Raw genomic sequence first — 11,579 nt, 5'->3', positions numbered from 1 at the left:
AATTTCAGCAGCGGTTTCCCAGCATGATGACCAAAAAAAGACCCAAAACACTGAGCTTGTTTCCAAAATTGATGTTTATTCATTTAATGTGGCGTTTCAGCAGCTCATAGTAAACAACAAAAACTAACAATCAAACATGACAGAACCACAGAAATTCATAATTATACATGTATTTGGTATTTCTGGGTATTCGTGAAAGGAACTGTGTCTTTAACTTCATGCCCAACAGAACACAAACTTCAAATATTCCAGCATCTCTGTTGTGGCAGCAGTGTGTGCCTGCACGACATACTCGACATACAATAGCTGCACCTTCCACATGAAATATTGAATATTGAGAATGAAACAAAAGGCACTCAGATCAAATGCCAAGCCATGCCAACAAAAAAAATCAAGAAACCACGTCAATCACGTCATTTGCTCAAACACCACGGATGCTTAAAAGTATAAAATACCATGTGGAATTCACTCCGATAACAAAGAATGTATAACACTCTTAAATAATACTCATCACCCCATGATGTGCTTCACTTTACAACCAGAAAATCGGATACAGAAATAAAGATTTAAATAAAGGCAACTTCCTCATATTGATACACACACACACACACACACACACCGTAGTGTTACTGTATGTCTAAATTTTGCTCTGTCTACCCAAAATAGAAGATACTGTACATACATATAAATACAAGAATTTTTTTTGTTTGTAAGACACTCACTGTTAGAAGGTACATTCAGAAGAAATGTGGCTACACTCTTTAGTTTTTACACAGTACCTACAGTATTTATGATATGTCATTTATAGGAATACTCAGTATTTCAAGATAAATGCAGTGCTCTGCAGAAGTCTTGTCATTTTTTTTAATTCTGACAAAGGCTATGATCGAGGGCATTTAATTCGGAATTACATGACTGAAAGTTGCTAAACGTGTGGTTATTATGGTAAATCTTGTTTTTTCTTCATTTTAAATTGTTAAAACAGTATTAACATGCCGTAAATTGTAAATATAACTGCCAGGTATTGAAAGTTATTCTGGGAAAATGGGCAAAAGCCCTTAGTTACAGGATATTTTCTGGCCCTTTTATGGTTAAAATAAGCAAAAAAATACCAGACGAAGATTTATAGGCTGAGGTGTTCCACTCCATGTAGAGCCAGGGTTTTGCTAATTTTCAGTGTAGGTCACTAAATATGTGACACTCTAACTTGTAGAAGCTGTTTTCCCTCTGTATTTTCTGCCGATGTGATTGATAAAAACAAATTATACCATACGCTCATTTACAGCATAATCCAACCTGGTGGCCTAAGACTTCTGCACAGTACTGTAATGTACGTGCACACATGAACACATCAACACCGCAAGGGATTACTCAAGATAATAATCTCTATCTTTTTCCATGAGCAAACAGTGAAAGCACCCTGTAAAACTGGATAATCAAGGAGAAATGTGAAGTGAAGACACTTCCCGCATTGTAACTGCACTAGAAAAAAGAAATTGGACCCACTTGTGATGCCCCGGTAAACATTATCTGATATCATCAGTCAAATACAGGAATGTTGCTACAGCGGACAAAAAAGCTGCCGGGTCTTCCCCCAAATACCTCATCGAACCATGCATATTAGTGCTAACGTATTTAAGCCACTTGCTACATTTTGGCCCCTCGAACGAAGAAGAGGGAGGAGAGCTAACTTGATTTATGACGGGGTTTGAATCTGGTTAAGCCTCCTGCGCACAGGGAAGAGTTAACTTAATGTCCGTTTCTCACGTCCAGTCTCTTCCATAAACAATCACGGGGAAAACCCTTTTATGTGCAAGAGCTGGTAATGCTGGAAACAAAGAGAAATAGATTTTATTTCTCCCTGCCTCTGCTCTCACGATCAGAGGAATCAGTTACATGCCAGAATGAACCAAGTCCGTGAAGGGATTTTTGCTTGTGTTTACACCTCGTGAGTCTAAAAGTGCTTAGAGAGGAGAGCAATTTAGTCCACAGAGAGTAGAAATGTATCCGATTCCCTTCGAAGGCTTGATTTCTCCACAGAGCGGTGATTTCTATTGATCCGGCACAGTTGGACTTTGTTTATCCACCACACAGTTTGGTGGCAGGGAGGCGAAAAAGGTTGACCTTTATGCCCGCTAATGCTAAATTGGACTGCAGACAGAAACACGAGGAACATAACACAGAAAGATGTCGAGCATGTTACCGCTCTCTCTTGGCCCGTTCTTGCCTCAGTCAGTCTCTGCGCTTCCCTGTCGTTTACCACCTCTCACTGCTACCTGGTGCTTTCACTACAGAGCAGCGGCACTGTAACAGCGGGACGCTATAAGTAGGATATGTGTGAAAAGCGCACTTCAGCAGTGGTTATGCAGTTTTCAAGGGAAGGTTGAAGATCGTGTGCCGTTTACTTCTGCAAGCTACAGTGGACCAAACTTTTGGATACAGTTTCCTTGCCAGGAAAGAGTATCGTCACTACAAACCCACTGAATGTGACTCTGATCACTCTGAAAATAAGCTGATGCAGATGTTCTCGGTTGAAATGATCTGTGTGTTGTGCCGCCTGTCTGGCACTTTTGAGGGGGAATGTGCACAGGAGGTGTTAAATAACTATTCCTGAGATGATGCCAACCTCTCAGCCATCTCCCCTGACACCAGGCTGAGCCCAGCCTTGGAGCAATGATCTTCTATAATTTGCTCTGGCCTCTGTGCTACACTGGATGCCCAGCTAAAAGGGGAGGGAGTTGTTGTTTTTTTGTTTTTTTTAAGTGAGACACATACCCTTTGTGTTTGCTCAGTTTGGAGATGATGCCTTTTGATAAGTCGGCATTTTTCTGAACACTGAATCACAGTCACAGACTTCAAAACTATGCCCTCGTGAGCAGCACTCATTGCATCTTAATCAGTTTGTCTTTCTCAATCAAAAAGTCCAACCTGAAGTTCCCTGTCTGGACCAACAAAGTCCACCCTCCATCACAAAGTGCCCTGATCAGCTGTGAAGAATCCGCCTTCCTTCTTTTTCCTCCTCCTCTGTCTGTGCGCCCTCCAGCAAACGGCGGCCACGAGCAGCATCAGTATGCCGACGCACAGCAGCGCCACCGACACCACTTTGGTCTGGGGCAGCGTGTTGAACGTGAACGTCACGCCGGTGCCTGCCATGCCGATCACCAGCGATATCACCCCGAAAGGAAACACACAGCGGTACCAGGACTTCTCTGTGCCACCTGTAGCCTGGGCAAGCCGCTCCAGCGTCGGGAGAGACTCTGGAGGTTTGGCCGAGTCTCTTCCGATGCTCCTCTCCCCTTCTCCAAGGCCGTTCAAGCCCTGATTCTGGTTCTCAGAGTCCTGGGGTAAGGTGTTGGCCTCACTGTTGTTGCTGCAGTCCAGGTCCGGGTGGAGGACGGGGGCCGGGGGCTGGCGGCCTGAAGAACAACCCATCTCGGAGCTCCTGTCCTTGGATAACGACTCAAAAAAGGCTGGTGGCAGTGATGCTCTCAGTGTTTGTCTGATTGTTGCTGCTGGTGCTTGTGCTGCTTAGAGGGGTTTCTCTGAAGCCGCTTCTGGTGCTGTCAAAGCCAGGCTGGCTGCTGCTGCTGCTACTGTTGTTACTGTTGTTGTTGTTGGTGCTCTCAACACTTGCCGGCACATACCTGCAATTGGAGAGAAGGACAAATAGAGAGTGAGGGGAAAAACAAGGACGAAGAAGGAAAAGAATAAAAACAACTCCCGGGGCAAATGTTTCAGCTCAGCTACAGACTCAGACGTTCACAAAGAAAACGGGACTGTTTAGCTGCAGAGACGATGCACTCACCATGTTTTTCCACTGCCCATGAATGGGTGAATTCTGTCAGTGCAGCTTCATCTCTCGAGCTGCACGCAGCAGCAGCAGGAGGAGCACGGTGTGTGCGAGTGTGTGTGTGTTGTGATGCCGACGTCCGCAGACTATATAACCACAGAGAGGAGGAGGAGGGGCCTGTGGGAGTGGCTGATGCTGATTGGCTTCCCTCGCAGAGTGATTTCAGCGAGGAGGGGTGGGGAGCTGAGGTTAACCGTTCCCTGCTCCCATTCAGTGATATTAATTCATTATTTAGCGTGACGTGGAATTTGAGATCTCCCCCAAGAAGGTGATGCCTCGTCTGTTTCTAGTCTGTCGTCATTTATCAGAGGCAAATCTAAAACTCATGCATTTATTAATGTTATCATTAGCACTGGTTTGCTGTCGTTAATGATTTAGCCGGACATGCACATGCGGCACGTCAATCACTCCGTTTGTCACAGTTGCTGTCACACACTGTCAGACCTATTAAACATAACAGTAATAATAATAAAAAAAGATTATTCCATTCATTTACTGAATTGAATCAGTTTATTCTTCTTCTTTTTTTTTAAATTTCTTCATTCTGAAAATATTTGTTCCGATTGGAATTCTACCGCAAAGTTACTGTAAATGATCAGGTTGTGGCATACATAGGAACGGACTATTTTATGTGCACTGTTGTCTTATTCTCTGGAACGCTGCACGTATCTGCTCGTGCCCTCGCTGTCCACTATCCGTGACGGCACCAAACCAGGAAAAATCGTGATCGGATTGATTGTATATATGAACGCTGATCTGAATGATGACCGGCATTTACCAGCCAGATTGTTCGCAATGAAACTCGTCTTCCGAATGGGCTGAGTTTGGCCGATTGGCACGTTTACATGACCTCTTTTTATTCCGATGAGGCTTCCACTTGTGTCAATGTAAACATAGATAATGATATGTAAATAAGGCCTTCTGTGAAAACATCCACATTAATTAAAACATGACGCACTTGTCTTTCGTTCCTCCCCATAATTGTCCCACATCAGGTATTGTTTGCGTTCCCCCGGCATGACAGCTATAGCCTTGTCTTACCACATACGTGTGTTCCCTTGTCATGTGCACTCCCCTTTTTCTCCTCCCTGACAATGACAGTGAGACACATGATACAAGTGCGTCCCTGGGGGAGGCTTGTATCGCTGGTAAAAGGGCATAGTGTGTATGTTTTTATGTATGCGCTTTTGCGTATGTCATTGTATTTTCTTCCTCCCTGAGGCGGCAAACTCATCCAAATCCACAATATCTCCCAGGCACAGCTGCTCAGGTGGCAGAATTAATCTCACAGGTTGAGTTAAAACCTAATTTAAAAAAAAAAGGAGAAAAAAAAATCTACTGAAGCCCTGCGAAAATGGCAAAGGGTAAGTGGTATAAATTAAATACAGCTGAAAACTTAAGCCAATATTGTCACGTCTCAAGTATAATAAGTACAAATTGGATCTTTTGTGTTGGAGATAAAAACCATTTGTGTTTGTTTACCGGCTCTGAATGCAACTGTTTCTTAAACAAAATGCTTGAAATCACATGCGTGATTAATAGCATCCACGATACTCAAGATCTATTGAGCCCAGTCAGCAATGTCGTGTTTAAATGAGCCAGCACAAATAATAGCAGGCAATTAAACTGGCATGACCAAACGTTGTGCTGCCATTAATAATGCAGAATTAATGGCACCCGTTTGCTTCCTGCTGTGACATGATATAGCAAATTGGTTCTTGTGAAAAGGGAACAATCAAGCTTGAATTACCTGCTGCAGATAATAGCCTATATTGTAATGCTAAAACTAAACTAATTTCAAGAGTCATTTAATAATAATTGTTTCATTTTCTTCAACTTCAATGACAATTTATTTATTTTTTTTAGGTTTTCATGAAGAATATTTGCTTACAGTTCAACACTTACTGTTTGTTGTGTGTTTATTTATATGTTTATTGTGTGTTATTTTCTACTTTTCTACAGAAATGGGTGACTTGGACAGCTGTTGGATAATCAAGATCATGTTTCAAGGTAAAACAACATATTTAATAGTTTTTTTTAAAAGTTTAGCCAACAGTAGTTTAGATCTTCAAGGTAAAACAAGCTAAGCTGAATATTAACTAATTCTAATTTCTAATTTAATCACATCTGGAGATATTTCTGTTATGGCCGGGACACAAACTCTGGACTCTCGTTTCAGAGCTCAACTCCTTACCAACTCTGTCCCTGGCCATGAATAATGCAATAATATAAAACAATAGTACGCAGGCCACATAAAATCTTGCAGGACTTTGGACATGTCTTCTTTAGGGGGTAATCTGATTATGCGTCAAGATAAATCAACATCATTGATAGTCTGTTTGCTACCATTAGATGAGCTAAAGCTAAATGTTAGCTCACGATAGTTTACATTCAGAGGGTAATCTAGTCATGTTAAAAGGTAAAACAAGCCGTTGACAGCTAGCTTAATGTTAACTAACTTTAGTTTACACTCATTGGGTAATCCGGTTGTGTTTAAAGGTTAAACAAAATAATTAAATGTATGTTAGCTACCATTTGATGACAGCTCACATTTTAGCTAAATGCTGACTGAAATTAGCTAAAATCCAGAGAACAATGTGACCATGTTTCAAATTAAAACAAGCCAAATAACAGCTAACTTTAGCTAAGGTCAGGTAAAAGTCTGGGGTAATTACTTTTACTCAAAGTTAAACAACATATTTTACTAGCTAACATTAGATGACAGCTAATGTTGCATTCAAGCACTTTCTAGCTAAAACTGTTTGCTATCTAAGTCTGAAATGTCATAAAATGCACATTTTGGACACATTTATTTCACAATAAATAAATGGCGGACAAGTTGTGGATAATATGACGTCACTGTAATGAGTTCAAGACAGTGGACTAAAGGCTGTTGTGCTGAGTTCAGGTGTTGGTGCAGGACTTTGGCGTTATTATGCACACTGGGTCATTAGCCTAGCTTATTGGCACTCCTGCTGGTAACAGGAGCCATCATTAATATCTTTAGATACACCTGTGCTCTTCCTGTGATGATATGTCCAATTTTCCCACTGTGAAGGAGTAATTTAAATTGTAAGTTACTGTATCAAAGATTCTTTTCTCCTAATTTTGAAAGACTTTATCAGTCAGGTGTTGCTGGTGGGGACTTAACAGGTCATTGCTTTGGTAAATTATTAGTATGCAGCCAGTCAAGTGGACAACTAACTGTGCACCCACGGTATGAGTCCCTGTATTTTCACAGTGTTACACAAGAGATAGTTGTGATAATGACAGATCTTATCTAATGTCCGAGACCTTGCTGATATACCTCATTGTTGTGTTCAAGGTCAACTAAAGGGGAGACATTCTATTTCAGCTGTTTTGTTCACTAAGTGGTGTTTTTTTTTTTGCAACGTAGCATTGATTTATGAGACATCTACATCAGGCTCCCCCATCCACCCCCCGGCTATTATGTATATGTTAATTCTGGTTTGTGTGACATACATTAGGCCCTTTCCACACAAAAATGGAAAGAAATATAAACATTCTTTTTTCTTTGTTGTTTTGAAAAAGTTTTCCGTAAACATGGTATAGTTTAAGGAATACGTTTGTAGAGGTGGGATTGTGACACAGTGTATCGGTTGTCATCATGAAAATGCATGGATGGCCGTTTCCATGTGGATAAAATGCAGATACTATAAAAACCTAGACTTGCTTTTGTGTGGACAGTCCCTTAAACCCAAGTGGTGAAGCAGTGTTGGTCCTACTTTTTGGGCCCTTTCTGACATCCTTTATCCTCCACATGAGGGTCGCAGCGGGTGCTTTGCCAATCTCAGCTTACATAGGGCGATGTATAGTAAATTTTAACACTGTTAACATGGTTAGAACGCCTTGTGCTACTCTGAATGAATGCCCTGTGCCACTGCTATAAAGTACTTTTGTAGTGTTGCAGCCACACTTTACATCTATAAGTTAAATTAAGGCTCTGAATCTGAAGACATAATCACTTGTGAAAGACGTGGGAGGGATTGTGATATCGTGCTGTTACCTTGGTGTAGCATAAAGATGAATTTTCATGGTTCAGGTTTTGTGTGTGTGTGACACTATTTGTAGAGGAAGGTCTCTCAAGAAACAGATAGCAGCCTTCCATAATGGGTAGAAAGATTTTTCAACACACAAACACAGTGGGGAAAGAAACTGTTAAGGGAGAGGAGTAGTGGAGGAGGAGGAGGAGGAGGAGGCGGCAGAGGAGGGCTTTTTGGAAAGATGTTACATACTACATGCCGTCACTCTTTCATGCTTGGTAACAATGTGGAGCTTTGTGCCCACTGTCCACACACGGATACATAAACAGACTCTTTGTGGGTCAGTGGTGATTGTTCATCGGGAAGTGAGAATATCTCAGTGCAGTTGCCGTGAAAATATGGGCCGTACGTGCATATTTGTGTCTGAGTTATTCATATTCAGCAGTGAGACTGTAACTAGTTTTCGAGTTTTCAGAAATGTTTGTTATTTTTATATCGTGTGGAGTTTCGAAGATGCATCTCAAGACACAACTGTGTCAACACATTTGCAAGGAAAGAGTATTTTGATTTACAGAGAAAATAGCTCATAAAATACTACCCTATCTGCATTTTTATTCTAAATCCCACCAAGGAAAGCTGTAATTTGTGAATTTGAGCTTTAAATCTATGCAAAGTCATCTCACAGTACATAAAAATATTTGTATATAGATTATATTTTAATGAGACAAAAACCAGTATCATGACTCCTGGAAGGATCTGAGGTAGTCCTCAGGTTAATGGGGGATTAAAACCTGATAAAGTATTAGCATTCATCGTTATCTCCAACATTAGGCCTATTAGGCCGGCGCCATGTTAAGCAAATTTTATTCTTTGCCCACGGGCAAATGTGTCTCACCTGTAACCTTTTTTGGTGCGAGTGCAGACAACATTAAACTGCATAAGAACGGCAATTAGATGAGTGTAGGGTCATTTTGATTATTGACCCGTCCTGAGTGACTGACTTTGTTCTAAAGGGATCCTGACGTGCTTTTGTTTACTCTATTTCCGATTTGGTGACATGACAGATTTGTGGTGTTTAAAAGAGCATTAAGAAGAGAAGGAGACACATAGAGCGTGTCAGTGTGCGGACACTACGGGTGGGTCAAAATATCGATTTTGTGATATATCGTTCAAAACGCCAGGGCAAATATTGATATTTTAATTCATTTACTTAAGAAGCTCTTAAGTAAACAGTTTCTGCCAATTTCACTCGCCATGTGTGACTACTTCATGTCTCCTCAATACCTAGTCTTTATGCAATTTTAACTTTTCACGTTAACGCTTTGTTGTCTTCAGTTAGACAGATATCGTGATGTCTTGCAATAAATTGATTATCACAGAATCGTTGTATCACGATATTATTGGTATCATGGACCATGTATCCCCTGTTGTATCGTATCCCTAGTGGACACATTTCAAAAAACAAACTTACATTTAATGTATATATCTCTCTATGATTAAACACACTAGTGGTAACATGTTGGCTAAACTGTTGGGATACTTATGAACACATGAAAGTAGTAGACAAGTAGTAGTGTGCTGTGTATTTTCATGCATCATGTGGCTTCATGTGGAAGTTTGTGATCACACGAACGTCTGCCACACTGTTGAGAATAGTGTTACAACAATTTGTTCAGCAGCCTCATGACATTTAAAAAAACAAACTAAAACCCCCCCCAGAGTGCTCCTTCATGGCTTATGGCCTTCCAGGAGAACGTTAGGACAGGAAATTCGGTCCATTGGCTGTGCTGCAGAGATGGGCCTTGGCAGCTTGATTGTTGCCTTGAGGTTCATGCTGTCAGGCCCATCTGGCTGTGACCAGTGCCAAATCACGCTCTGTCAGCCTTATGTCAGTGCTGTAGGCCACCCACATCCCTGTGTACACTCGCCGGGAGATAACCCCCCCCATCTTCCCCTTATTTGTCTCTCATTTCATGTGATCAACCGCCCGGTTCTGTTTGATTTTATCATGCCAAAGTCAATGACACGCTTTTTTAAAATAATAATGAGATTTTCATTAAAGTGAAGCCAATTTTTCAGAGTTTCAGTAACGACATCCACTGCTGATCAGGTATTAGCTCACCGATACAAGCAGTTGTTGTTACGGAACTACGGGTCACCAAGATCAGAAGGGACAACTACTTGATATAAATGAAGATTAAGCATTAAGCTAAATTAAAATAATGTATGATTAATAAGGGGTTTTGTTGCTGTTATCGTCATATTTGCTTCTTGCACTTAGTCTGTGAACATTGTGGTTTTGTGATCAGTCCTTACATACCTCTCACATTTATCTTTTGCTGATAAAACTTTTATACGACATTTCAATCAACCAATGTTTTGTATTTACATTCAGATTTTCCTCTGTGATAAAACAGGCTGATGATCGTGCCAGAAATATTAACAAATTCAGTTGAATCTATCTTTCCTCTAGTGGTTTCTAGACTATTACTATTAAACTCAAATATTACTTTATGTACTTTAAGCTTTTGGAAAAAAAATCTTCTATAAAACTGATGCCATCAACTAGGTCTGCAACGATTAATCGATAAAATGATTAGTAATCATTTAGTAAATTAATCATCAACTCATTTTATGTTTTTAAATTATTAAATGAAGTTTTTTTTTACTTTTACGCTTCTTAAACGTGAATATTTTCTGCTTTTTTTTGCTTCATATTAACAAAGAAATCGTTAAAACTGAGTAATTTTTTGTTTGTGGACAAAAAACAAGACATCATCCTTTTCAGGTTTGGTCAACATGACCAAAGACCAAACAATTACTTTTTCTATTTATGTGTCCACGTTTCTTATCCTCTCAATTTTTGTCTCCCAAGAATGGATGAGGAAAAAAAACATTACCTGGCAACGCCCCACCACTCTCAGCAGCTACAGTTGCTGAATCTATTTTCCTGTCATTTCCTGTGTTATTCAAAGCTGCACTAGTTGCACCACATGCAAGTCACTAGTGTACAACCCATTTCTCTGAAAACAGCTGCCTACTGTGTGGAGAGAATCAATTGGAACATTCACTGAATTGGTCACCACCACACACAGCCCCTTCCACTTTACAGGCAGTCATTGGATGCTAATCAGGGATCTAGACTTCAGTCTTCATCCAAAAATCCGTCGGGAAAGGCCCGTTTCTTGGACCGGGTTGGGAAGCTGGGTCTTTTTGCTGTAAGACAACAATTGCTCACCACTACACCACCATGTGAATCTTATTCTGAGACGTGCGTCAGATAAAACAGAAAGCTGTTGGGTTGTACTCACTCAGTTCACTCATGCGAGAGTGACGTTGGTGCGCAACCATGGTAGAGAGCAAAGCGTCACAGTACAGCTCAGTGTTTAACAAGAGTAAAGAGCTGCAAAACAGTTGAAATACAAAAATAGAAAAAACAAACTCTGCAGATTGACACATAAAACCCTACCGTGACCAATCGTCATCCTCTTGAGCAATTGTTCTGCCAAGTTCTCCTTTCTTCCATTTACGAGGTCCAAATTGCCACTGACACGGATAAAGAAGTGCCTCACTTATCAGAGAATCATTGCTAAAAAAAAAAGAGAGCAGTGGGAAGAAAGTCAAATGTGACGGAGGGGGTTATAAATAATGAAAAAATAAATAGATAATTACACATGAATGAAACTGGCACTGAAAGAAAACTGAGCTGTGAGAAGAGGATCAGA

General features: G+C 40.6%; 1 protein-coding gene across 1 annotated transcript; it reads right to left on the bottom strand.

Annotated features, from left to right (window-relative positions):
* Positions 1-1,063: 1,063 nt before the first annotated feature.
* On the bottom strand, positions 1,064-4,373 carry LOC122758866. Its single transcript, XM_044013247.1, has 2 exons — positions 3,806-4,373; positions 1,064-3,644 (listed from the first exon to the last, which is right to left on the bottom strand). The coding sequence occupies exon 2, from the start codon at positions 3,430-3,432 to the stop codon at positions 2,968-2,970; it is 465 nt and encodes a 154-aa protein (XP_043869182.1). The 5' UTR covers positions 3,433-3,644; positions 3,806-4,373; the 3' UTR covers positions 1,064-2,967.
* Between the last annotated feature and the right edge of the window lie 7,206 nt (positions 4,374-11,579).

The sequence above is a fragment of the Solea senegalensis genome, linkage group LG18 (assembly GCF_019176455.1).
Source record: "Solea senegalensis isolate Sse05_10M linkage group LG18, IFAPA_SoseM_1, whole genome shotgun sequence".
NCBI lineage: Eukaryota > Metazoa > Chordata > Actinopteri > Pleuronectiformes > Soleidae > Solea > Solea senegalensis.
The sequence above is the reverse complement of the archived record's forward strand: the minus strand, read 5'-3'. Positions and strand labels throughout refer to the sequence as shown.

Bases quoted from the DNA above. Each gene is read 5' to 3' on its own strand.
- LOC122758866 (XM_044013247.1), bottom strand. From the start codon at position 3,432: ATGGGTTGTTCTTCAGGCCGCCAGCCCCCGGCCCCCGTCCTCCACCCG.